This window comes from Anser cygnoides, chromosome 4 (genome assembly GCF_040182565.1).
Source record: "Anser cygnoides isolate HZ-2024a breed goose chromosome 4, Taihu_goose_T2T_genome, whole genome shotgun sequence".
Taxonomy (NCBI): domain Eukaryota; kingdom Metazoa; phylum Chordata; class Aves; order Anseriformes; family Anatidae; genus Anser; species Anser cygnoides.
In genome coordinates this window covers 2,326,055-2,352,067 of record NC_089876.1, presented here as the reverse complement: position 1 = coordinate 2,352,067, position 26,013 = coordinate 2,326,055, and the positions used below count along the sequence as shown (strand labels likewise).

The window sequence follows — 26,013 nt, the reverse complement described above, 5'->3', positions numbered from 1 at the left end:
ATTAGGAAATAGGGATAGGATACCTTTCTATTTTGTCTCTGGAAAATGGCATGTTAAATGTATCAAGGTGTTCATAGAGAATAATGCACAAAGGAGGAGTGCAGCATTAGAAATGTAACATGCCCGTCTGCTGTCTTGAATTTTCTGCCTATTGTTTCATCTTAGCAGCCAAATCTTATTCTCTTCACCCTCGGGCTGTTTTCTGCTGCTCCACTTTGGGCAAGAAATAGCTCCTGTTAACATTTCCAGCGAAAGGAGCGTGGAGAGCAACTTGGCCAACCCAGCGCAGCTGTCTGCGTGAGGGTCAGCTGTGTAGTTCTCCATGCCCCCCTGGGATGTGGTGGGAGCATCAACACCAAGCACACACAGAGATAACTAAATTTAGCTGTCTAGAGCCCAGTTCCACCTTAAACGTACATAAAATGCTCTACATTTTGCCTCCTTTCTTGCCAAGACTATCCAGGACTGAACGTTTTTATTCTGTGCGCACTACCCAACATATTCAGGATGGGTTTCGTGTATTGATCTACTGCAGGGATTATCCTTCTTCCTGACTTCGTTCCTGAAACCTTTTGCACCCCAAGTGTCTTCAAAGTGTAGCAGTGCTTCTGTTTTCACTAGCATCCTCTGCTGTAACATCTGTGAACACTGAATGCCATTTAGGCAGACTGATTTCTGTATGCGTTTTCACAGCTAAGACTTTCCAGAGGATGTGCGCTGTGTGTTATTTATTGTCCTGCCTCTGTTGCAGTCTGCTTCCAGCTCTCATCTGTTAGCATTTCATTCATCTCATGTCTTGTCTAGTAGAGGGTGATTTAGGGTATCCTTTGTCAAAGAAAAGGATTCAGGATTGGAATATTTTCAAACTCTAACTGGAAATCAGGATCTTCATCACTGCCTAGACTTTCTGATATCAGCCCTGTGCTGGAACATGAAAAGGTCAGGCTATAAATATGCCTACATTGGGCAGTGGGCCACCACAGGCACTTTGTAGGGCATGAGAGAAACAAAATGCGCTGGTGATGAGCTTTGCTGCTGTATTCATCGAGCTCCCGGCAGCCGTTTGACTTGTGGACCGTCTTGTTCGATACCACCGACAGTGCTGTTCAGCGTCTGTCAGCTCGGAATAACACATGAACTCGGTGGTGGAGGCTGTAGATGAAACACAGATTGGAGGAGTGAGGAATCGTGACAAGCAGATAACTTCTGCGGAGGTCTAGATTGCGTGGTCAGCACGCTCGGCTGTCTTAACTACGGCGTCAAATGTAACTCTGTATGCAGTATCTCTTTTTCAACAGTTGCAGGAGATTTACTTCCCAGATTATCAGTATCCTGGAAAATAGGCTGAAGTGATGGTGGTGGTGGTGATTTAACAGCTGCGTGTAAATTCCCAGTTCCTGCATTTATAAAGTAATAAACTAAGAGCATACAGTTCATATTTTCTGTAGCTGGTTGTTAGTGTAGCGTGTCCACTCTGGTTTCAGCAATAGCCTGGGTGTTGCAGATGGTTTGGAAAAACACTGCAAGATTCATTTGTTATCTGAAAGATAAGTGAGAGACTAAAGTGTCAGAAATTACTCATTCCGTCCAAGGGAAAACATATTGAGATTTGATGATGCAAGTGTCTGTGAAAAAGAGTCATGGAAGAATCACAACGGGACGAGGCTCTTCTAAAATATCAGCCGAAGGCACAACACCCAGTATCTGCAACTGGGGATAAAAAAGTTGAAAGCTGCTTTGTTTTTCTACTGGGTTTAGTGGCAAGAGTAGCAACGCCAGCCATTTGTTTTGTCTGAAATCAGACTACGAGTGCTGTTGGAAGGATCTTTTCTGGGTCAATCCAAATCATGTGGTTGTGGAAACCACGTGGTGACATTCGGCGGCTCGTACTACCCAGGAGGTCAGATGAAATAATCGTAACTCTTTCTGCTACCCCCGAATTTAAAATCTATGAATGGGGACCAACTCACAGAGCCTGTAGGCTTTTTCCAAAATACAAGTGCTGAGTGCTCTCTGCAGTGATCTGTGCGTCTTTGGCCACCGACTGAAGGAAATTACAGCAGAGGGAAGAGATGCCCTGAAGAGGAAAACCAGCCCTAAATATGAATGTTGACAAGAGATTCCAGCTCAGGGGGAATTTGATGGTCTGGTTTTGTTTAAACGTGCTGCTGTCACTTCTGTGCCTAACTGAGCTCGTGTCCGGTTGAACTTGCAGATGGCCAGTTGTGGATGGATTTGTAGTTGTAATGTGTCTGCGCTGGATGCCACCGTGTCACGGTGACAATCATATGCATGACAGCCCCCAGCCCAACACTTGTCATGTAGACTTCTTAGGTGTTGCTGCTAGAGATTTAAAAAAGAAGCTGGAATTGTTTTTAGTATGTCCTAAAAAAAGCTGGTGGACAGGATTTGGGATGGTGGTGTGATAGTCTAGCTTCAGGAGGGCTTAGCATCATTAAAAAACAAACAAAAACCCACAGAACAATTGTATGTATATCGAATCTATTGTTATTTCAGACTCCGAGGTCTGTCTCTGATGATAGGAATCAGTGGTACAGGTATCTAATTTAGCGATTTGGAAAACTCGGGGAGAGAGGCAGTGTTGTGTAATTATGCTGGAAGAGCTCTAGTCAATCAAAGGTGTGCTCTGCTATGGTGTAATTATCTGGTGTTGGTGTACATCCCAGTCTGCACGGACTATATGCTTTTGGTCTTTTCAGAAGAAATGGTATCTTATTCTTATTAAAGGTCAGCTTTAATGTGCCCTCCTACTGGGCATGATTATGATAAATAACTTACTTATCTTAATCAGCCCTGGATTAAATATGTTCTGTTATTTCAGCATGAGGCAACTTCCCAGCAGCTTTGCTTTCTGGTTTGTTAGAGTTTTGAAGTGTGGAAATGCCTGTTGAGAAGCATTTGAACATTAATTCTCTCCTCCTCTCTCTTTCAACATAGCCTGCAAAGTCAGTTACAAAACTAATTAGCTAACATTAATATGTGCACTGCTCTAGGGGCTTAAAAACTTAATTTTCAGTGATGATGGAAGCGTCAAAGAAAATTGTTTGTTTGTTGACTTACATGGTAGTTAATGTAATTGTGGCTAAACGCTTTAAATCACTTACTTTTGAAACAATGTGGTCCTCTTCGCGGAATATTTATTTCTTACATCTTTTGTGCCTTTCCTGATGCCCCTTTTTATTTTGTAGGTAACTCCATTGATTTCTCCCCTTTCCCCCAAGGTTACTGAGGAACTATAACATAAAACAAAGGTTCCCACAATGAGATATATACAAAATAATGTATTTAAAATAAGCATTACTTCAAAATAACGCACGAGCACCTGTCGGTGCCAACTGCATAGAAGTGCAGCTCTGTCCTGCCGCTGTCGCCACCAGGATTGGCACCTTCTCCAAAGGCCCTTGGGAACCCCAGGAGGGGGAGATCCCCTTCGAATATGGGCTGTAGGAGCCCACGAGCTGCAATGTTGGGAGATGTCATTACAGGAAAGCTCTGGGACAGATTCTCAAGGCAAGGTTTTCTAGGTCAGTCATGCAGCAGTGTCTGCAAATAGGTAGTTAATTTGGGACAAATGGGACAAGCCACTTTCTGAATTCAAATGAAGCCCGAGTTCCTGCATGTTTTGGATGTCTGTAAGCACAAAAGCCTGTCTACCAGTCCACCCAGTCTGCCCAGTATGCTTTGGAAGGAAGGGAGCACAGTCTGTTCTCTGACCTCAACAAAGTCACCGTGACTTAGGGTGGCACGTCACCAGGTCAGAGTTAATGAGCCTCGCTGGGAGAATTTTGTTACCCTTTGCTTATGTATCCTCAGCGTACGCAGCGAGACCTTTTGGTGTTTGACTAGATTGCATTTTGCACGTTGTGCAGAGCCTTGGAGGGAACGGGTAAGGGGACTGACTCAGTCGAGTAACTTTGCAGAACTGATGCAGTTAAAAAGGTTGGTCGGGAAGGAGGAGACAGCCTCATTCTGCTTCTGCCACCCTCTGTTTAGCCTTGATCGGGAGGCGATGACCAGGGCTGCTAAATCTGCATTGGAGAATGGCACCTTCAGCATCCTGCATGGCAGAGCTGCACTTCTCAGCATGATGCAGGAAAATCCCAAGTATCATTTTCTGCCCCAATTCTCCTTTTTCTTCTAAATGTCTTAAACAACAGGAGTTTCTTTCCTTATCTTCTTCATCTGTTTCCTCTCTCCATGGTGCTTTCTTAAGACTTACTGCTGGTTATGAGGTCTTTGGGTTTCAGCCCACTGGCCCATTTTATCTTTGCAATACAGAGAGGGTAACGGTTCAAAACACAACACAAATTTCAGGGTGCTCTGACTTTTGAAGCTGGCTGTGGACAGCCTGGAGGATATGGCTGCTGATTGTGCTTGTTCGTAACCAAGTGGAGCTTGATGTTTTCCACGGTGGGACAGAAATACAGCAGTAGAGATGCCTGTGGTTGTGCAGGAGGTCGTCATTGCTTTAGCTCTGCAGCACCATCCCAGATTCATTGCAGCCTGGGAGGTTGTAATACGAATCCTTGAAGGAGGATCTTTAGTCGTACTTGTGTCAGCAAGGTAAAGGACCAGGTAGCTTGCTCTGCTGAAATGTCTTCAGCAAAAGTGCCTCTGAAACCCAACTGGATGCACGGAGTAGCTGTACTGCTAAAACCAACGAGCTATAGGTACAGAAGGCTCAGAGTTTCAGAAAGATTTGAAGGATTAGATCCACAAATTTGGGGGAAAATACAAAAACTATGAAAGAAACTATTGCTCTTTCCTGGATCCCATTTTTAAAGCCACCTCTTTCAACCACAGGATGGAGTATCGGTGCCACACGTTCCGCTGATAGCTCCTGCAGCATTTTGTCCTGAGTCCTGAATCCGTCCTGTCTGCTGGAAATACTTTGCTTCCTTTCCCATGAGATCCTGCTTGTTGTGCTTTTACTCTCCCTTAAACCAAGAGCTCATGTGTGCCCGTTGTTCGCTTTGCACACCCATGGGTTTTCCGTTCTGGAGCTTCCATTTTTTTTCCTTTCTCGGTTGAAAATTGAGATGAAACTCGTGTAAAAACCCGCCTTTGTTACAAGTTATAGATGGCTGGTTTGGATAGCTTTTAAAATCCATCCTTTATAAGGAGCAAATAAAATCCAACATGCGTGCCCGTCTTCTGGAAAACCTGGCATCCTTTCATGCCTGACAATACCGGAGCCCGATCCTGAAAGGTACCAGAGCCCTGTGCTCATAAAAGAGGCCCCGCAGGGGGCAATTGCTGAGATTGATGGTAGCAGGACAGTTATACAGAAACCAGTGACTGCTTTATTACTGTAAATAAAATGTTCAGGCTTTTCCTGTCAGAAAACACAGCACAGGTTATATTAGTCAATTAACCTGGTAACCCGGGTGGCTGTTTTTCTTTTGCATGAGAGGCTGTGCTGCCGTACAGAGGGAATGGTTTCCCTGCATCCTCGGGTGCAGTGCTCCTGTCAGTCACCCGCTTCATCGTGGATTAACTCCATGGGTATGAACATAAAAGACTACTGGGATGAAGCTCTTCTTTCCATGAAAAAAATCCATGCAGATGAAAGTTGTACAGGTTCTCATTTTAAGTTTGTGCTTCCTTCAGTATTAAACGTCCACGGTGTGTTCCCGTACACGCTTTTTAATGTGTTTTTATTATAAGCCTGTCAAATGTTTTGCCTTTAAGATCCTCTTCAGACCAAGGTGATTGAAAAACATTCCCAGGTTGTCCTATTAATTGTATGATCTAGAAACCAAAGCTTTGCTTGGAAGTTTATTCAGGTTAATTATTCTAAAACTCAGAAAGCAAATGATCAGGAATGGTGATGGGGCAGGTTAGGGGGTATCTTGACATTACCTGCTGCTGATTTCTAATGACATACTCCACGTCTTGACTAGGGAAGTGCCACAATTTCTCCTTTGCAACGTAACAACACATTTTAATTAAAATTTTGATACACCAAGCAAATATTGAAGGATCTATTCTTGCATAGGTTAAACACGCACAGCGTATGCCTTGGGGGAAAGAGTGACATTCTGGTTCCAGAGCAATTATTTCTCAAATTTGTTCTTAATTTTCAGGGAATTGGTTTTGTAACATGGCTTTTGCTGCACAAGAAAGCAGTGTTAGGGGAAGGATATTCTCCCTGAGGCTTTTGCTGCTTTGGTGACAGTCCGGACCTTTGGTTTTACCAGGTTTGGCCACCGTTGTGCTGAGCAGCGGCTGGCTTTGGGGCGACCCTGAAACAGATGACTCTCCTTCTCCAGTTCAGAAAATGCAAGCAGGAATATTGCTGTCAGCACGGCTTTTCCCATTGCTCACTCGGAGGCAGCTCAGCTTTCGCAGCCCTGCCCGGGGTTTTATTTCCTGACGCTACTGTCGACTTCAATAGGAGTCATGTTGCCAAATTGCACATTTGCCTTAGTAAACTGAACTTCCTTCAAAAGAGCTAATAGCTTTCAGTTCGTAAGTCTCCTGGACATCTTCATCAGGACAGCTTGTTCTTTGGTTTTATAGCTATTAAACAAAGCGCTTTATGATAGCTGAAGGGGACAATTGCAGGAACAACAACCCAGCAATCTGTTTCACACTTGCTTTAGTCTGCAATCTGCTGGTGTGCTTTAAATATTCGAAAACTCCTCGACTTCTTTTACCCAAGTGTGAGGTCCGCACAAGTTTGCTTGCAAATACTTAGTGCAGCTCCATTTGTGTGAATTTATTGTTTTTTTTCTTTTCGATTGTGACAGTATCTACAGTCTGCTCTGATGGGCCTTGCTTCTCTTGGTCTTCCAGAGACCAGTGTCCTCTTCTGCTGTGCTGCGTGTGTGCAACACAGCATCCATGGGTCACCGGGGGCACGGTGCCTTCGGTGGTGGTTTCTTTAGTGCTATAAATGATCAGTTAGGGCTTGAAGCATCAAATCACCCAAGCTTAAAGGGGGACTGAGGATGGTGGTAGTATACAAGGCATTTGGGAGAGCCTCAATCCACCTTACAAACAGAATATAACTAGCGCTGCTGCAGCTCTGCAGTAATGCTAATTGCATAATGCTGCAAACAACAGGTGGGGTTAGGCACTTTGCTGTGCTTAAGGGTGAGACTGCTGGTTTTTACAAGCTATACAAGGTATACGTCTCTCCCCTTATTAAAAAGGGGCACTGAGACACATCATACCCATTGCTTCTGGGAATTAGGGTTGTGGCTTCTGCATCCCGTTACTGGTGATGTAGCTCGCTGCTGGTGTAGGGGATTAGCAGCTGAAACCAAGCAGGAGCGTGTGTCCGCAGCTCGGCTCCAACTGAAATGCTGTTTCCAGCCCTATAGGAAACATTATTTTTCCTTAAAAAAGGGAGCTGCATCATAGTGCTTAAAACTGCTTAAGAGCACAATAAAAGATGTCTTGTGTCGTGAAGGCTTGCAGGGATTTGCTCAGGAAAATGTTTTCTATTGGAATAAAACATACTGCAGCAAGGACGTATTTGTCATTTGATACATTTGCTATGTTTAGGAAGGAAACAAACAGAAATAATTATTCAATAGCCACCTGACAACATTTTGCTAGAGCTGTTCGAAGAAACGTCAGATTCTTTCTTACAGTTGTTATGGACTGCTGCTAGTTTAATTTTAAAATGGATCCCACAAATCTTACGGAGTCCTCCTATGCCCCAGACAGGTGATGACAAACAGCTAGAGGATCACAGCTTGAAAAGGAATTAGCTGCTTTACGGTAGCTTAAGTTCATGGGTTTTCCTTCGCAAGCAAGTCAGGCTAAGACAGTGCTGTACAGCTTTACTTGCAATGACTTGTTAAACTGTAGTAACGTGAATATTTACAATTATCTGTACCCTTAATCCTGTTAAAACACCAGGAGGTTATTTTTCCGTATTCATTGATATCCCTTTGCATTGGGCAGAACCTCTCAGATGCGTGGTTTTTCATCTTTGTGTTGGAACAATAAAATAATAATAATATTTTTCTGTTTATTGAATTAGCAACTACTCCGTGAGATGCAACAGATGGCAAGTCGCCCCTTCGCCTCCATCAACGTTGCCTTAGAAACAGATGAAGAACCGCCAGATCTCATTGGGGGAAGCATAAAGGTGAGAGCTGGTGCTTTAGGGTGGTCCTCACCGTACTTAATCGTGGATACTTGTTTTAAACTGTGGTTAATGCAATAATCCAAAAATCTCCGTTTGTTAGATATCTGTAAGAAACTATAAGTGTCTGAGGGCCAAAAGATCTCGTTTTCGTTTGATTTTATACCTTCAGGTCTATGTTTACAACTTTTGGGCTGGTTTAGCTAAGAGCTATGCTGTTTGTAGGGTATGAGATTTTGTGTTTGCCTTGTTAGTTTTTATGCCTCGTAATAGAGAAGAATGCGGTTTTACACGGCAGAACATTTGGCTAGAAATAGCTATAGGTACTGCAAATAGAAAGCATTTTTCTGCGATCTCTCAAATCAAACAGGAATATAATCATGTCTGTGTACTGTAATAGTATCAACATATTTCTAGCTATAAATACATTTTCAAATACATCTTGTGGTACATAAATAGGAGTGTGGAGAAATCATTGTCTAAAACCTGCCTGGCATGTTCTTAGTCACAGCGCATTGTATTTTTAGGAAATGCAGGTTTAAAAGGAGACTAATAAATTAAAAGATCTTTTTTAATGTTATGCTTTCACTAGCAGACTTGTACTCAAAAAGGAAAAGTTAAGAACTTGAGAACATTGATATTTTTTTCCTCTGTCTAAAGTAGCTGTTTCATTTTATTCAGACTTCAGTTCTTTGAAGTTTTCATCATTAGTTCAGGCACAAAGTTTCTCGCTTTCTGCTACTGTGGCAAGAAAGCAAGTAATCCTTTTCTATCAAAAATGTGTGCAATTCAAATATTATAAAGCACAGAAAAACAGTCTGACCCCAGAACCTCTGTTTGGTGGATATTCATATTTAAATCTTGGCCTTAGCATCAGGAAATGTCACATTTAAGGTCACCTCTATAGCCTTAGCTCTTCTTTGCATACATGTGAACATAGTCTTTCATGGCAAGCTGCAGTACTTTTTCCACCTGGTTTTTGTCATGCAGCATGTTCTGAATGGAAGAGTAGAAGAGAAAGAATCTCAGTATATTGTTGTAGTTTCATTATTTGTCCTGGTTATTTACTGTATTTCATCCAAACCTTCTGTCCCAAGCTTTGAATGATTCCTGTGACTGCTCCATATTTGAGTACTTCATGAATTAATCATCGCCACCTCTCTAAAGCTAGGGGTTTAGTGTCCCTGCTTTGCAGGTAGGAACTTTCACAGGTAGTGAAAGCAAAGTAAAATTTGCAAAGGCACTCAGTAATTTGGGGGAGCGGACTGACTGGGCACCTAAGCTGACCTGTGCCTGGGACTTCTCCGTGGAGGTCCGGGGTGACTGTACTCCCTGTTGACGTTCGTTTGACTCCTGATCATTCAGTTTTAATTTGTTTGTATAACTTCTGTAGTTTTGTCCTGAGGATGATAGAGATTGGAAACCATTGGCCTCTGACAGCTCACCAAGACTTTGAAATACATGCTTGTAAAATTGGGCTGTCACCCAACATGTTAGAGCCTTCTATTCACTGCTTCATTGAAGAAGCCGTATGATGCGTGTAGATGTTTTCATTGGGATGGAGGCATATTTGTGTGCTTGTTCGTGGTGCTGATGGTTTTGGGCTGCAGTCTGTCTGGGCATTTCCCTTTTTCCCTTCCCCTCTTTCCATTATTCACACTAATTTTGTAGAAATAAGCAAACTAAAAACACCTCCCTTATAGGATCAGGCCAGAACAAAGCTGTCCTAAACTTTTTGATCTCTGACAAGTTTGTCTACGCTCAAAAAACTGCAGAGAAGATGCTAAACTTTGGATCTCTGCTGTTCTGATGTGTGCTATTTTTCTTCTTGTTCAGCTGGCAGTGCTCGTTTCTTTTTCATATGAGCTTTTTGTTCCCTTGCTCCTCGGTACCTCTCTGCTTTTTATTTTCTTCTCAGTTTCTTCTTTGATTAGAGGAATGCAAAAACCTCCTTTGAAGTGCGTCCGCAGACAGGATTTCGTTTTTCTGGCACTAGCAGCTATATTTCCTTGCATTCCCATGTCTGCCGTCATCGTCCATATCTCACTTGTCTGACCTCCTTGGGTTACTCAAGAAGGGATGGAGAAGCCAATTTTAAGCATAATAAGTAAGACTGTGGACAGATGGACATATGTCCCTTTTCAGACCCAGAAATTGTTACCAACTGCTAATTACCCTCTGTGCTGATAATTCAGCAAGGCGTGCAAATGCTTCTTAATCCATTGCAGACAAAAATGAAGCAGTCTAATTCAGGCAAATGGCACAAAGTGTGTGCGGCAACCAGAAGCCAAAGAGAGGACATGGGCTACTGTGCCAGCAGGTAACTCCATCTGCTGGAAGACCTACGTGCAGAATGAGGACGCTTTTCCATGACAAGGAGAGAAGCTAATTTTATTTATTTATTTATTTATTTGATTAATTTATTTTGCCGATAGCTTGCAGAATTTATTTAGGGGATGAAAGCATGTGTAAAAGTCTGGAGTGTTTCAGCAAAGTTGAAACTGAGAGGAAAGGAGAGGAGGTGCAGGAGATCTGTAGGTTGTGAGCAGCATGGGGAACAGCCCTTCTGAGACTGCCTAACCTGCTGGATGCTGCATATAAGTGAATTTTATCAGAAGTGGAAAAGCAGTCTCAATATCTCTGAGGTCAGCTTCAGTGTTTTTCTCTCATCCCTTTTCCTCCTGCATGTGAGAAAAACTTTTAGCAGGAGGGAGCCGCAGGAAGATGAGCTGGGTTGTTACAGAAATGTGGAACCGCATTTTTCTTTTCATTTTATCTGTTCTTTAATTATTAGCCAAGGAAGGAGTGAGAAGAAATGCTGTTAAGTTGTTGGACCATAAGCCGTTCTCCGGTTGCTCTGCCACTCGCTGTGTCAAACTTGGAGAGCTTTCGTTTTATACAAGAAATCCAGGCTTGCGTTATCAGGCACGCGTTGATGTTTTCCTTTCCCCATGTGAATCAAAGCCTTTGGTTAATAATGAGTTTATTTGAGGGTTACAAAGTAGAATTGGAAAATGGGATGTCTTGTCTGCAAGAGATTAATTTCCTTTTCCATTGTACGTAGCCAATTGGCAGCCAGTGTCAAGCTAGTTCCATCCTAAGCTAATGTTTTCCAGCTGGACAGTATTAGAACTGTGTTTTCAATTAGTATTTTTCCTGGGGTACTTAGAAGTAATAGAAAATGATTTACCTGCAGGGAAACTATTCATAATATAGTCTGCAGCTAGGCAACACGTAACTAGCTGCTTTGGTTTATTTCCCGCTCAACAAATACCCAGTGGATCACAAATCTACCACTAAATTTGCTTAGTTATTACAAAATCCATTGGCTTTTCTCTGCAGCTTTTCGTGCATTCTGAGGTGCTGCCTATCGTAATTTCTTCGATGAGTATTTAACATCCCTGGGTGCCTAGGGCCAAATCTTGTAGCTCTCTGCAGTGATTTTTAGAAGACTGTTTCCTGTAAGACTTCGGAAAGTTTATAATCTTTACAGTGATTCCCAGGTATTTTTGAGTTGGTAACGGAATGAAGCTAACACTTGTAGATTCCCAAGAAAAGCACATAGCAGCATAGCAAGCAAATGCTTAGCTTGAGCGAAACACCTGCAAGATCAACAAGAAAATTGTTTCATTAGGGAAGTTTATCCTTAAGTCAGACAGAATTGTCTTGGAAGCTTTCAGAGGCTTTGAAAAACACTCTCATAAAACAAAGCATTTGCCTGGTGTCGGAGCTGAGCCGTGGAGCAGCCTTGCTGTGCTGTGTTTAGGGATGCGACGTGCAAAGCCAGTGCTTAGAGATGATTATCTTTGCATCCGCGATCGACAGGCTGTCCGCATTTGTAGGTACCTAAATGGAGAGAAGTGTCGGTGAGCAAAATCCTGCTGCAGTTCATTTGGCATGTTCCGTACCTTCGTGCGGGTGTGCATTTAATTCTGCTGTGTTGGGCTTCTGAAGGCAAAATAGCTTCACTGCAAGTCCTTAATCAGACATCAGCTCTGGCTGACTCCGTAAAAATAGCAGAAATTTGATGGAAAATAGCATCTTTCTCTAGTAATTAGTTTGTTTTGTTACAGAAGAGTGTTGTTAAGTGGTTTAAAGACTGCCAGAAGGTCCCATCTGTTCAAGAAGTACAGAGATGTAGTGGTGGGCTGATTTAGGAGCAGGCAGGGGATACCACAGATTTATATCCTCAGCCTACTTGTATTTCACATCCGAGCGGTGCCCTTGTTAAATTCGTTTCACACTGCAGTGGGGTTGTAACCACCGGTAAGGAGGAGCGGTGAGGAGTCCTGTGGCGAGCACGATAGCTCTGGTACCGTCGCGGTGAGGAGTAGTAAAAATAAAATAATAAAATAATGGATGTGGATAAGCATCATCCAGCTCCATCACTGCTACACGGCACCTTCGTTTTTACTTGTAGCTCAGTTTCCTGAAATGAGAGAAGCCTGGTGAAGAACAGCTAAAGACCCAGCAGTTGGTGGGTTTTAGGGCTGTTATCCTCTTCTGGTTGTTGCTCGTGGTGGCTCCTTTCCACCTCTCTTTCCATGTTACTGACCCATTATTTGTTCATCAAATTTGCTGACGGACCAGCCTCCCACCCCATTTCACTTAAAATGAGCTGGGTTAACACGAGCGTGGTAAGCACGGAGCCTCCTGCTTTGCCAGGTCACCCAGATGAGCTGGGGAGTCCTAGGGCAAGCAGGCAGGTGTGGAAGGGTGGCAGGCTTGGCAAGTGCACGTGCGCTGGGAGGTAGGAGCAGTCCTAAGCAAAAACGACCGTGCTATCGAGACGTGTCGGGGTGGGGACAGAGCAAGTTTGCATTTTCCAAAGCTGAAAGAGAGAGGTGTTCTTTGAAGAGTCTCGAAAGGATAATGGTTGGAGGGAGGGGATGAAATCGAGGGCTGAAAATTAAACTGGGTAATCCTAATCTGATGTGGCGTGTGCTGGAGGTGGTCGGCACACAGCCTTGGTGGCTGGTGGTGTTCCACCTGACCTGGCTAACACGGGCTGTTCGGGCTTGTGAGCTTTGCCTTTGGAAATGCAATTTAACTTCTTATGTATTATTTCCGGGGCTTCTCACATTTGCTGGCTCTGGGAGCTTTTCCCTGCATTAACGCTAAGCCGTTCAGAGTGTGTTGGCGTGTAGCTGTCTCCTTGTCTTTACGAAAGGACAAAAAGGACAAAAAAAAGCACAAAAATCACATCCACTTGTTACACACAGTCCATATGCGGATCGTGGGATCCCTCCTGTTGCATCAGGGTGACGAGGGACACAAAACAAGAAGTGACACCCCAGCTCGTGCTTTATATTTGGTGTTAATCCTGGCTGTGCTGGCTCACCTACTAATTCATAGCAAAGTGTAGGATCCCCTTGGAACAAGAAGCTTGGAGTCGCCAGTGGTGGGCAGGGAGGCGTCATCCAGGCATCGGAGATGGGCGAGACCTGCACTGCCATCGGGTAGAGCCTTCCTGGGGTCTGTCCCGAGGAAGTAACAACAAAAACACCTGATAAAACCTTCGCCTAATGAATTATTTCCAGTTAACTAGGGCTGGGAACCTCGCTTTGGTTTCTGTTACAAAATTAGGTGCTTGGGGAAAACTTTCGCCGTTTCCATGCGTGCGGTAAATATTTGGAAGGGGCCTATCAGGAGATCAGCACAAACAGCTGCTAAGCCCGCCTCGTATTTAGGGAATATTCGGCTGATAATTGAGCTGAGATTTGTCTGGATTTAGATTTGAAGGCTGCAAAGTTTTCGGCAGAACAGACCCCGATTTAGCTGATACGGAGGAGTTTGCTGGAGGGAGAGGAAGCAGTGCAAAGCTCCCTACAGAAGGTTTTTAAATCTCTTTTTTTCCCTCTAGTGCCAGCAACTGTCTCTTCTGATAATATCAGCAGCTTCCCAAAAAGCGTTATAGGGGACCTGTTTGCATTCCTTTATGCCAAGTAGTGGTTTTGTGTGTCTTGTGTTTGCAGTCTCCATCCGACTGTCCTCCTTCCTTCTGTTGTTGCACTTTTTCACGTGCAAAAACCAGCCCGGTGGTTGAAAAGAACAAGCAAAAGAATCCTGCCTGTCCACCCGTACAAAACCAAAATAAATACCCACTATTTGCCGTGTGTGTTTTTGCCCAGATTTGATCCCCGTGGCCTCGTCCATCCCATCCCCTCCCTGGGGCATCAGCAGGGAGCTGAAAAAGAACGGCAAGCGGTCGCAAACGTGCATGGAAACGCTCACAGCTCTGACATGAGGGTTTTGTCATTTCAGGGTGACTGCTTTTGAAATATAAACTTGCCTATCGAAATCCTTTCCCTCACTCGGAGCTTGCCTTTGCCGGTTTGACAACGTACGCTTGAAAATAGAAAACAGTTGTTCAAGGCAATGGGGGCGACCTCCGGGCCCCATTACGCTGGGCTGCTGCGTGTATGCTCCCAGGTATTGGGAGCGCAGGCTGCTTGGGTGGGTGTTTTCAATTTCAGACTGTTAGCATTCATCTGAAAGGCTTGAATATGACTTTTATTTAGTTCCTCGCACACGGGAACCCAGTGTCGTGGCAGAGCGGTGAGCGATTCCGTTCCCCAGCCCCTGTGTCACTTCCAAGGTAGATATCAGGGGCAAAGTAAACATAAATTTTTAATCTAGACTCGTTTGCTGCAAATTGTTGCTGGAAGTTCATTCGTCTCTATCTTGGAAGACATACATATTACCCTGAGAATATGATTTTTAAAACTTAATACTCTATTTTTTATCGAAAATTGCTTGTAACTTCTTTTACAAATGTTCAGTCGGCTTTTAATGGCACAATTTAAAAACTTGCAAATGGAATTTGACCCTTTTTCTACAGAGTGAAATCATCTGAAGAAGTGAAATCAAACAATAAAGTTAAACTGTTTCAGTAATGGTCCTCTTCTCTTCCCCCACCGTAAGACTTTTGCTTTATTTTAATTTCCTCGCTGGAAATTGAAAACCATGTAAGAGTGATTTGATCAAACTGCAAAAATATGTTTTCTTGTTAAGGAAAAAAACGTCCCTACAGTATTTTTATACATTTTGAGAAACAATATGCTGGCAGCGTATTACAGAACCTAAAGAAATTTGACGCTGTGTTTTTTAAATTGCACAGCCTATTTATTGTTCTAGCCGTTAGTTTTACGTGACGTATTATTAACCTTTAGAATTTGTCAAATATAAGCAGCATAAATAGAAATAATGACACGAAATAATAATAATAAAAAAAGAGTTTTTTAGGTGGAACGTTGTACAATGGAACTTGATTGTGCAAAGCGCTTGGCTGTGAAATTGTCTCCCAAGGGAGCTGGCGGCGCACTTCACACCTGGGCCACTTAGAAACAGCCCCGACAAAAGGCCTGGTAGAAGCACCGTGTGTGCAGGACATACTGCTGGAGAAGGCAGCCTAATTAGGTGACCTAAGAGCTCTCTTACAGCTTTTAATTTCTGTAATTGTTTAAGCTCTGTGCATATTAAGTATATATCAAAACTCGTAAACAACCCAAATCGCTTGGCTTTTTGGTGGTGCTTTTGGCCAGTGAAGTCATCTGGGGAGAATTGCTGAGAATAAATTCTCACTGCCCCCAGGAACAGTGGGGTCGTGTCGCTACTTAGTAAAATATCGTTAACGTTGTATTTTGGCCCAAAATAGGGTAGTCCCTGTTTGTGTGCACTGCCCAATGCAAATCTTGGCATAGAGCTTTCTGGTTAAGAAACGGCTGCTGCAGCACGCCTTGCTGCCTCTTACAGGGTGTTTAAATCTCTGCACCGGGCTGAGAGGTCTTTGCTGCTTTTTTGGTCTTTGCTTGACGCTTGCAGTCTCCCAATTTCTAGTTTTTTTCGCTGTTTCTATTTATTGTAGCTCTGCTGGCGTGGATGAGTAGTCGAAGTCCACTGCAGGAGGAGGGCTCAGGCCATCAGCTGCGCAAAGGGGTCGCACAATCACAGTACTGCTTTAGGGACAGGAGGTAGCTTTAGGGGAAGGTGCCTGGGAGATAAACCAGGAGGCTGCAGTCGTCTGCTCCTAGCACAGATCAGCACCAGGTCAGCACCCTTCACCGACCTCCGTCGCAACCAGAAGCCTCCTGGCTGCACGTTTCTTGGTGCTGCCGAGCCCGGGAGCTGTGAGCAAGCTTGTTCTGTTCGAGCCGAGGGCACGGCTGCTTTCTGCCGGGCTGTCAGGTGGCAATTTGGCTGTCCGAATCGACTCGGCCCAGCCAAGGTGAGATCTTTTTACCCCGTTAGCTGCCTCTCCGGCCACGCGCTCCAGCAGCTGGGCTCGCCTCTCCCCTCTGTGCCCCCTCCCAGGCAGGACGCTGCTGTTCAGGCGCTGCACGAAGCACTCATCGTGTGCCAAGTGTCTGAGGGATGCACCTTATTTGCATAGATTTGAATAATGTGTGCTTTATTGTGCCATTAAGCCTTCAATAAAAAAGGAATTGCTTTATATAATTCAACAATGGGTTTATCAAAACACTCTAGATGAAAGTCTCTGGCAGAGGCTGGCTTTAACCATCTGATGAAAGGTGTTACAAACTTTGGAGATCTGCTTTTTTTTTTTTTTAAAGTGGGCCATTAAAAGCCGCCTGTCAGACTGAAGCACGAGCATTTATAATGACCTGATCTCTGGTTCCCAAACCCGCTCCAAACCTCCTTGTGGAAAAGCAGCTTCGGTCTTCAACGAGAGCACTCGGCAGCCAGGCAGGAGGGAGACAGGCTGCAGAAGAGAAGGAGAGGAGATGCGAGCTCTTGGGTCTCCCCACAAAAATACAGCTTGAGGAAGGCAGCCAGCCCTTCCCTAGCTGCTCTGTGCCATGGTGACACCTGCAAAGGCCATGTCAAAACACGAGCAGGCTCGTGGCAAGGCCAGCTGTGGGTTACATCTTCGAGCAAAATACCCACGAAGTTGCTGGTTGAATTATCCGCGTGTTCTCCTCCGTGTCTGCAGAATACAGTCCCCGGGCTCCAGCGCTGGGCTGCCGTGCGTCTCGCAGAGGGCACGGGATGCCCTTCACTCCCGGCTGACCTCGCACGGCGTTCGCCGTCCCCCTCGCTCGGCGCGTGAGTCATTTCATCAGGCTGCGCTTTGTTTTTCGGCCTGGCGAGCGCGCACGCGGGGATGAGATGCGCCGTGAGTCACAGTTCAAAAAGCAGGTGCCCCAACTGGTGCTGTCAAAAATAAATTGGCGGGGCTTCATTCCTCATGCTGCTTTTGCAGTTCCTAACTGCAGCTCGTCTCAGGGAAATGGTTGGGTTTTGATGGACACGAGACTGTTTTTTCCGTGTAGATTTAAGACCGGGATTAGCTGCAACAAGATAATCTTGTTCTTAGTGTGTTCCTTTCAAATTAGCTTGCGACTGCCTGACAGATTCTGGATGCATCATTCTATAAAGCATACGTCCTTGCTTTGCATGATAAACAGAAACAGGGTCCTGCAGGCGGTGAAATACTAACAATTCTTTTACCTCTGCCCCCAGCTATCCGTGGTACTGCAGATAGTTTAAAAACACGTTGCAGGATGAGGGTCGGAGGCAGCCCTGTGAAATAACAGAGTTTTATTTAGGTTTCTGTGTGGCTGGGGTCTGCTGTCACTCCCTTGGGGACAGCACTGGCCACCCGGGCCGGGCTTTTCCAGCACCAGTGACACGCGCGTGGGAGCTCTTCGTGGTTCAGGCTGGGATCGGGGGAACAGATAGGAGGGAGGCGTGTGACCTTGAGGAATGAAATAAAACTAAAAATCCCATGGAAAAAGAAAGATCATGCCCGTGGGGACTCGTAATGAAAGTTTCTGCTGCACGCTGCGGGTTCATTAGTTGGAAAGGGCAGAGGAGGAGAAAGGATCCTGCTTGGGGCTGAGACGAGCTAAATTACCCTCCAAGTCCCTTCAGCTCTGTGACTAAGAGCTGCATAATAAAGTTTATATTCTCTTTCTTACCTGTTTAGCATGTTCAGGAGGATCAGGATGCTTTGATGCCATTGCAGGGGCCCGAAAGGTCACCCGTGGTCCAAAGAGCAGAGGAGGAGCGGAGAGGGACTGTTGGGAGAGCTGGAGAAGGGAATATTTGTGTTCAGAGAAGAGATTCAGAGCATCGCTCATTCAGATGAGCCCAACGAGGGCCGAGATGTACAGCAGGGGAAGGCACAGGGAGCGCGTGGAGGCGCAGCAGGACGTGAGCTGGGAAGGAATTTAGGGTAGAGGAAAGTCTCCGGTGTCAGAGCAGCGGGGGCCGGGAGCAGCGAGTCTCTGGCAAGGTCTGGCAGAGGTGACGGCAGAGGCAGGAGCGGCTGCTTCTAAAGCAGAGCATTGCACTTTGGTAGTGAGGGGCTGCGTGCAGAGACCCCAGGAGGCACTCGAAGCCCCCGTTGCCTGCGTTGGCTGGAGGACGACGAGCGTGAGCGCTCGGCTGAGCACCGCCACGCCAGCCCCAGCGCGTTCGAAGCAGAGCCGCGCTCCGCAATTTGGGCGGGAGAAGCAGCAGAGCTGCAGGAGCGTTCCGATTAATCCAGCGGGACTTAAAAGCAAATACATTAAAAAGAGATTAGAGCAGATGATCTCTTCTTGGCTTCTTCAGTTCTTCCTTCATGCTTTTCCTCCCACCACTGCTTCTCTGCTGTCTTACTCCCTCGGTCTTTGCAGCTCACCCCTGCTCCCCGCTGGGGATGAGCACGAGGACTTGCTGTATCGCCCCAGCCCTACAACCCCGCGTTGTCACAGTACAGAAAAGAAAGGTGCCCGGTGCCCTCCGGATGAAAATAAACTTTGTGCTCGGTGCCTGCTCCCGCGCCAGAAGCCTCTGTGCTGCATTTCTGCAGTTGCCTTCCCTGTGCTCTCTCCATTACCCCTGGTAATTGAGTCGCCCGTGGGATATAGCGCAAGGGTATGCTTGGATGCTTCGTGGGGAAGGCGTTTTGTCGAGCCGGATCCCTTCGCTGGGGGTGGGGAGGAGATGTAGAAATCTGCAGTCCTAAACAAGGCAGGCTGCAGCTTACCTTCTTGGTCTGTAGAACAGGTATTTATCTACATTGCACAGACCAACTAATCGTTGTTGCAATCATTACGGTAAATACGAGATATGGAAACAGTTGTAAGTTTCATTTTGCTTGCTGTCATCTTTTTTTCTTCCTTTTGTTTTATAGCACAGGAGTAATTTAATTGAATCGTTTGACTCTTGTTCCTTTTTTCAATGTCTCGGATCGTATCGAGTTTCTGTTGAGCATTTAAGTACAGTAGTACAATCTTATGCCTAATGACAAAAGCAATAATTATTTCATTAACACCAGGGTGGAGTTTAGCTTGTCCACGCTAAAAAAGAAATCAGATCTCACTGAGTGTATCAGGTAAAATAGTGGATCTCAGCTTTTTCGTTCCTGGGAAACAAAAGGAGGCAGTCCCTTGAACCTGCGCTTCCAGGCTCAAACTTGCACCCTCGGCTTGCTGCTGTGACGTCCCGATCACACAGAATCGTGGGTGGGATTGGGGCCTGACTCGGGAAAAGCCATATTTTGGTTTCTGGGCTGTGCTGTTGCATTTTGTCTCTCTAATAACAGAGAGTAGAGCGTGTAATGGGAGTGTCCACGATGCTGCTCCTCTGGTGTGGGAGAGGGCTGCCTGCCCGTTGTGTCTTCATGCTTATCGATTCACGTTTTATCTGAAAATTATTTTGTGCTCGTGTTTGCGATGTTAGTGTGAAACCTTCATGTTCAGAAAGGGTCGTGTTCAAGCAGGGTTTAGTCACTCCTGGTGCAGCTGCTCGCTGAAACCAGATCCAGCGGCAGGAGCTTTGCAGTCCTCTGCTCGGCTGAATCCTCTGTAATTTCAAAAAGGACGGGATGATCCGGTGATCTAGCAGAGTTTGCAAAACATTTTCAGGTCCCTGAGCAACCAGGTGCCGGAGAACATTGTCCGGAGGAATCTAGGAGAGCACTGGGAAACGAACACAACCCCACGGGAAAGAAATGAAAGGCAAGACTATGAGGACAGCTTAAAGCAAACAGAAAGGAAGCAGTGTTTGGGAATTCGGTGGTGTTCTCCCTGTTAATGCAGGCAGGGCTGGGGCAGTGTCACATGGAGCTGAGCTCTGGAAATGGGTGCTGAACCCCCGAGTCCCGGCGTGCCGCTCTTTGCGATAGTGCTGCTGATGGGTTCGAGGAGAAGAAAGCTTAATCCCGTTGTTTGGCGTAAACTGCTCCTTCGTTATTGAATTTAGGGAGAAATACAAGCCTTGCGCAGCGCTTGACTTCTTAATAGCTGGATTTTATTAAGTAAATGTGTTTTTTATGACGACTAGGGTTTTGATTGTTAGCAACGTTGGGTTTAGCTTTGCTAGCTACGTGCTGGAAGCTGGCCAAGCGCAGAAATACGGTTCGTGCCCTGGAGCTTGTGCGATCTGAAAAAACGACGACGCTGGGGGAAGAGGGAGGGTGCAACACACCGTGTAACAGTGGCTTCTCCTCTTCCTTCCCTCACTGCAGACTGTGCCGAAGCCGATAGCGCTGGAGCCCTGCTTTGGCAACAAAGCAGCCGTTCTCTCCGTGTTCGTCAGGTTGCCTCGAGGACTTGGGGGTATACCGCCACCAGGACAGTCAGGTGAGGAACATCCTTGGCTCAGCTGGCGTGGTGTTAACTTCTGTGCTCCTTCCCCAGCCTCAGCGATTCATTCACCTTAGGGTTTCAGACTTGATCCCGCAGTAATTGCTGTATCCGCACCGCAGCTGGTGCGGATGTGCTCAGGTGATTTGAAGCTGGCTGGCTTGGACCCTGCTAGCTTCCTACCTCAGGTTTGATTCAATTTCTCGGGTCAGTTGGTGGATGAACACTTGATATTTGGATTACACTTTAATTTACAGCTGGGAAAAAAAGCGCAAACTGTTACAGACAGGTTTGCAGGAGTTATTTATGAAAATAACTCATCTCCCAGCCTGTTGTCTCCGTTCCCTGCTCCATCCGTAGGGGGACATCAAGTCCTTGCCAAGCATCCTTGTCCTGCTTTTAGCAGCTCCAGACAATGAGGTTTTCTCCATCCAGCTTAAGGTTTCCTTGGTCCCAGCCCCTTCTCAGTTAAAACTCACTGCATAGTGCTGAGACTTAGTCTGCTGGGCAGTTTGTGATTTAACTGGGGTTTTTCCAGTGCCTGGAGAGCACGGTAATCTAAAATTTTTAAGCAGAGGATCTTAAAAAATTGCTCATTGGCTTTGGGATGGGATCGTTTGGCAGTGAGCTAGTGGTTTATCTGTGGATATGGTGGGAGGGGGTTGCAGAGATGAGGAATGTCTGGGAAGTGCAGTGAAACCTCCATGCACAGGTGCTTTGAGCATTTGTTCTAGCACACTTACTGGTGCGGAGAAAGACTCCTCCCTTTAATATCATGGGTGTCACATCCATTAATACCCACACATCTTATTTCCAGCTTTTTCTACTGCAGTTGCTTTCAATAAAACATGCAGTATTTAAAAGCTTACTTCAGAATAGCCTCTAGAGTTTAATCTCTCAGCCAGAATGCTTTTCTAGTTTGCTTTTTCTTAAGAACAATTCAAAAAATAATATTCATTTTGTGGCTCGGAGGGTTTTTCTCAGCTGCAGTGAAAGAATTTGTTTCTGTGACTGTTTTGTTCTGTTGCCTCAGGTCTTGCTGTGGCCAGCGCACTGGTGGACATTTCACAACAGATGCCAATTGCCTACAAAGAGAAATCGGGTGCAATACGAAATCGGAAACAGCAGCCCCCTGCACAGCCAGGAACCTGTATTTGATGCATGGACATCAGAAACTGTATGGGGTTTTACACAAAACGGAGAAGTAACACCTAGGAGGAGGAAGATTTTCAAGTTGTGTCACAAGAGACTAGAAGCACTCAGAAAAACACAGCTTCCTTGAACCCAGCCTTTTCTCTCATCTACGTGATAGTCGGCTTTCTTTGACAACTGCTCCACTTAAGTTTTTACTGACACGTGGCTTCAGATTGCGCCTTTGTTTTCTTCGAGTTTAAAGTAAAATAATTTTATTGCAGGTCGAGAAACATCCGTTCCCCACCGTTCATGGTCAGTGTAAATAGAACAGTAGTACAATGAATGACACTCAGGTTTATACATGGAAAGTGCTTTGTAGTTCATGTATTTATCAAACTGTACAAAAAAAAAAAAAGATGCGGTGTTTACAGGTGTCAGCTCAACACATAAACACTACAATTAGTCTTCAAGGCATCTTCATCCTTTTCATTTAATATATATATGTTTATTCCCACGTTATTTAAGTGGAACTCTCTTCCAGATACAATTTTTTGTAGTAATTATGGTCCACAACGTCAGGAAGGCAAGAGCTAGGGTGGTTTAAAGGGTGATGTCGTGTGTTGCTCAGACCAAGTGCAATACCTGGAGGAGCTGAGTGTTGCTGTTGAAGGACTCAGTGTTTACATAGTCTTAACCTACTTGGAGGACACCACACACAAGTGCCTAGACTTGAACAGATCTAGGGAGTGAGGAGACTACTACACGCATTTCTTTTTAACATAATTATATTCCTTTTAAATATATATATACGGAGAGAGAGAGAATGTCACTCAAGGCAATCTGTGCTCTTTATAATATGTCACGTGCAGTCAGGAGAAAATGGCATTTTCCTGACCCACAAACTATTCAGCCAGATGGAAATATCTGGAGGGAAAGTAGAGTTTCAGTATCTCAGAAGAAAACTCCTGGCTTCATCGGCGCATTTAATAGAAGCAGTTTGTGTTCTAGGTCAGATACGTTACATTTCTTCTGTGTTTCTCTGCCCATTTGGCCTCTCTCCCTCCCTTTTCCCTCAGGCCATTTTTCTGGACAAGAGCCGAGCTGCGCCAGTGCACGGAGGCGCTGCTCCTTGGCAGCAAGACTTGTCCCATCTCCTTACTGGGTGTAAAAAGCAACACTCCGGGTGCGAGGTCATTTGAGGATGAGGAAAAAAAATAGGCAGAGCAGCTTCACTTGGCCACAGGTTTGAATTTTGCGTGATTAAATGATGTTCCCCGTGTGGGTTGGGTGTTCGTATCAGGTCTTAGATGCTGAAGGCGGTGGCTTGGTGGTGTAAGGAAGGGATTTGGAAGGAGCAAAAAAAAAAAAGGCTTGGCTTTTGGAGGATGTGTCAAACCATCTGGCCCTTTTTAAAGTGAATTAGTTGGGATTGTGTTTTGAGGTTCAAGGTGGGGCTGCACCTGTCTGTGCGTGCTGCTGCACGATGTCTCCGCTGATGGCAGAGATCCAGCAGATCGCGCTGGGGGCGTGTGGTGCGGTGCCGGGACCACGCCAAGTGGTGGTGGTGGAGATATGATGCTGATGTGCCAAACGAGGCATGAGATTGTAACTTAATCACTGTACATGTGGTTCCATTTGGATTGCTGGTTTCTGAGTAGGACATCTAGTATTTATGACAGGGAGAAGCAATGAACCAGGGGGACCGAAGGGAACTGCTGTCCAATCTTCTGGTCTGGTAGCACCCTTTCCCGAAACGCAACCCGAGTAACTGCATCTTTTTTTGTGCACGTTTTGGTAATCCATCCATCACGTATCAGCCACTTGTTCCTTTTTGTTAGTGCGTGTTTCGAAGAACCTTTTTGGAGCGCGGCATTGCAATAAAGATGTGAGCTGCTGTATGTGTCCGGGCAGTGGTGACGGGGGACAGCCTGCTGATGGAGCAGTCTCGGTGGATTACGATGCTGAGCTGCTGTGTCATTTAACAAATCCAACAGAACTGCGGAAAAAATAGGGTGGAAAAATGCATATATACATATATACGTATATATATGTTTGTATGTATATTCCCCAATCTGTTTCTATACCAGAAGTGTAAACTCCCTCTGGGGAAAAGAAATTGAGGAGGGGGGAAAGGGATGAGCGATGTCTTTCAGAATGAAGGGTTTTAGGCAATTAAGTTGTAGCTGATGCACAGATTACCTCAGACAGATTCATCTCCTGAACATATTTTGTAACTTTCTATGTGTATAAGGCTAACCTGGAGTAGACTGTACCAGAGAAGTAATACTGGACTACAATTCCTCCCCTGCTCTAACTTGTCATGCTTTCAGTTGTGATGCGCATCCTCATGCTCAGAGACGTCTTCTCCCTCTTCTCCGGCCCTTTTGGGGTGGAGATCTGCCAACCCAAATTGAGAAAACTCTCGTGCTTAAGTCTCTGTATTCAGGACAGCACTTCAGCAGTGTTTAAAGCTGTTGCTTTCCTGGAAGGAAACGGCTTTCTGAACAACAGGCCTGGAAGGGTGATGTATTCGTACGTTACCAAAAGGACAGGGATGATTTTCCCCCAGAGAGAGCTGGGTGGTCTGGTCTCAAAAGGAGGAACGTGCCCAGAAACGAGGTGTCAGGTATTGAAAAAACGAGCAAAAATGATCAAACTTTGATGATTAGCAGAACCAACAAAAAAAAAATGTAAATAGAGGAACAAGACTTATTTATATAAATAAACAAAACGGCTCCTTTTGGATGTAGCTCTGCTCTGCATCTTATCTCCATACTGATGAGGGAAAAAGAGAACTCTCATACATATCTCTGCTGCAAACAGTTTCATCCCAGCTTAAAGGTAAAATAGAGACAAAGATGGGAACGGATGGGGGGGAAGAACTGCTGGTGGTTTATCACCGGGCCAATATCAGAAGTGAAGGATTTGTGGGGTTGTTTCTCTTGGAGGTGAGGTGGGAAAAGAGCAACCTTATTTCATGGGAGAATCTGTAAATAAATGAAAAATAACACACCAATTTTGCACTTGTACATAAACTATACAGTAGTGTGCCGAACGTTGAAAGATTTAAAGTGTATATAAACCAGAAAAATATTGAATGTATTTTTGATGCATTTTAAATGATGTATGAGTTTTGTCTTAATAACTTCTTCATATGATGAGCATTAGATAACTTTCCAGAGCTTTAAAGAAACATCAAATTATATTCCTGATATCTTGCGGTGTAAAGCAGGGAGGCATAACTTGACTTTATGTATTCAAAAGTGTTTCACTTAAATGTATAAGCAAAGTAAAACAAGGCTCTTCTATTTGAAAGGGAAAGAAACAACGCTTGAAGACAGGTAATAAATGTACCTGAAGTAGTCATTACTTGGAGGATTAAGTCAGCAGTTTAAGCCTCTACTATTAAGATTGTGCCAGTGATTTCCATTCAAAATCACTATTTTCAAGCATTTATAACTGGCTGAAATTCAGCATTCAAGGTCTCAGCCCTCAGAACGTTTTCATTTTTTGAGAGTAGCCTTTACAAAAATCAAGAAGAAATGTTGCGGCCCTCTTATTCTAGAAAGCAGCAGTGCCACTGGATCTCCAAAAAACCACATTTTTGCTTCGCCATTGGCCATTTTTTAGCCCCAGATTTTCTCTGGACTGTTGTAGGATGAGCAGTAGGAGACCCTGCCACGATATGGGTCGATGTGTTGGATACAAGAAGATTTATAGGACACAGCTTCTGAGTTGTTGCCACTCTCATGGGGCTTAAAATGTGCTGTATTGAAAATGCCAAAATAAACCTGTATGTGATGGGTTAATGCCTGTGATCAGCATAAAGTCTTAGCCTACAATGTCCCCAAATTTGATAGTATGGTACTGTAAGGGCATGACAGGCTCCACAAAGCCCTTGTTGGTAGATGCAGGTTTCCTTAGGGATGGTTTGTACACTAAAAATTGCTCCGAAACATCGTTTTCTCTGTGGTAAACCCTTACCCAACCACCTCATCACGGTTTGTGGTATGGTTTTAAAATGGCAGCTTGGCTCGTTGGCCCTCAGTTAGCCAAAACGAGCTTTTGATGAAGTAGACCCTCACCCGAGAGGCCGAAATAAAGCTTGAGGCCTGCCCGTAACCAGGCCGAGGCCCAGCGCTGCGGCGCTCGGCCCATCTC

At 45.0% G+C, this 26,013-nt stretch overlaps 1 protein-coding gene across 2 annotated transcripts in view; it reads left to right on the top strand.

Moving 5' to 3' along the window:
- ATRN (attractin) overlaps nt 1-25,661 on the top strand; it is a 148,359-nt gene extending 122,698 nt beyond the window's left edge. For both annotated transcript variants that reach the window (XM_066997066.1, XM_066997067.1), the window contains 3 exons: nt 8,018-8,125; nt 20,601-20,715; nt 21,752-25,661. In XM_066997066.1, the coding sequence (XP_066853167.1) occupies nt 8,018-8,125; nt 20,601-20,715; nt 21,752-21,876 (348 nt within the window). In that variant the 3' untranslated portion in view covers nt 21,877-25,661. The remainder of the gene's footprint in view (nt 1-8,017; nt 8,126-20,600; nt 20,716-21,751) is intronic.
- Nucleotides 25,662-26,013: the final 352 nt, after the last annotated feature.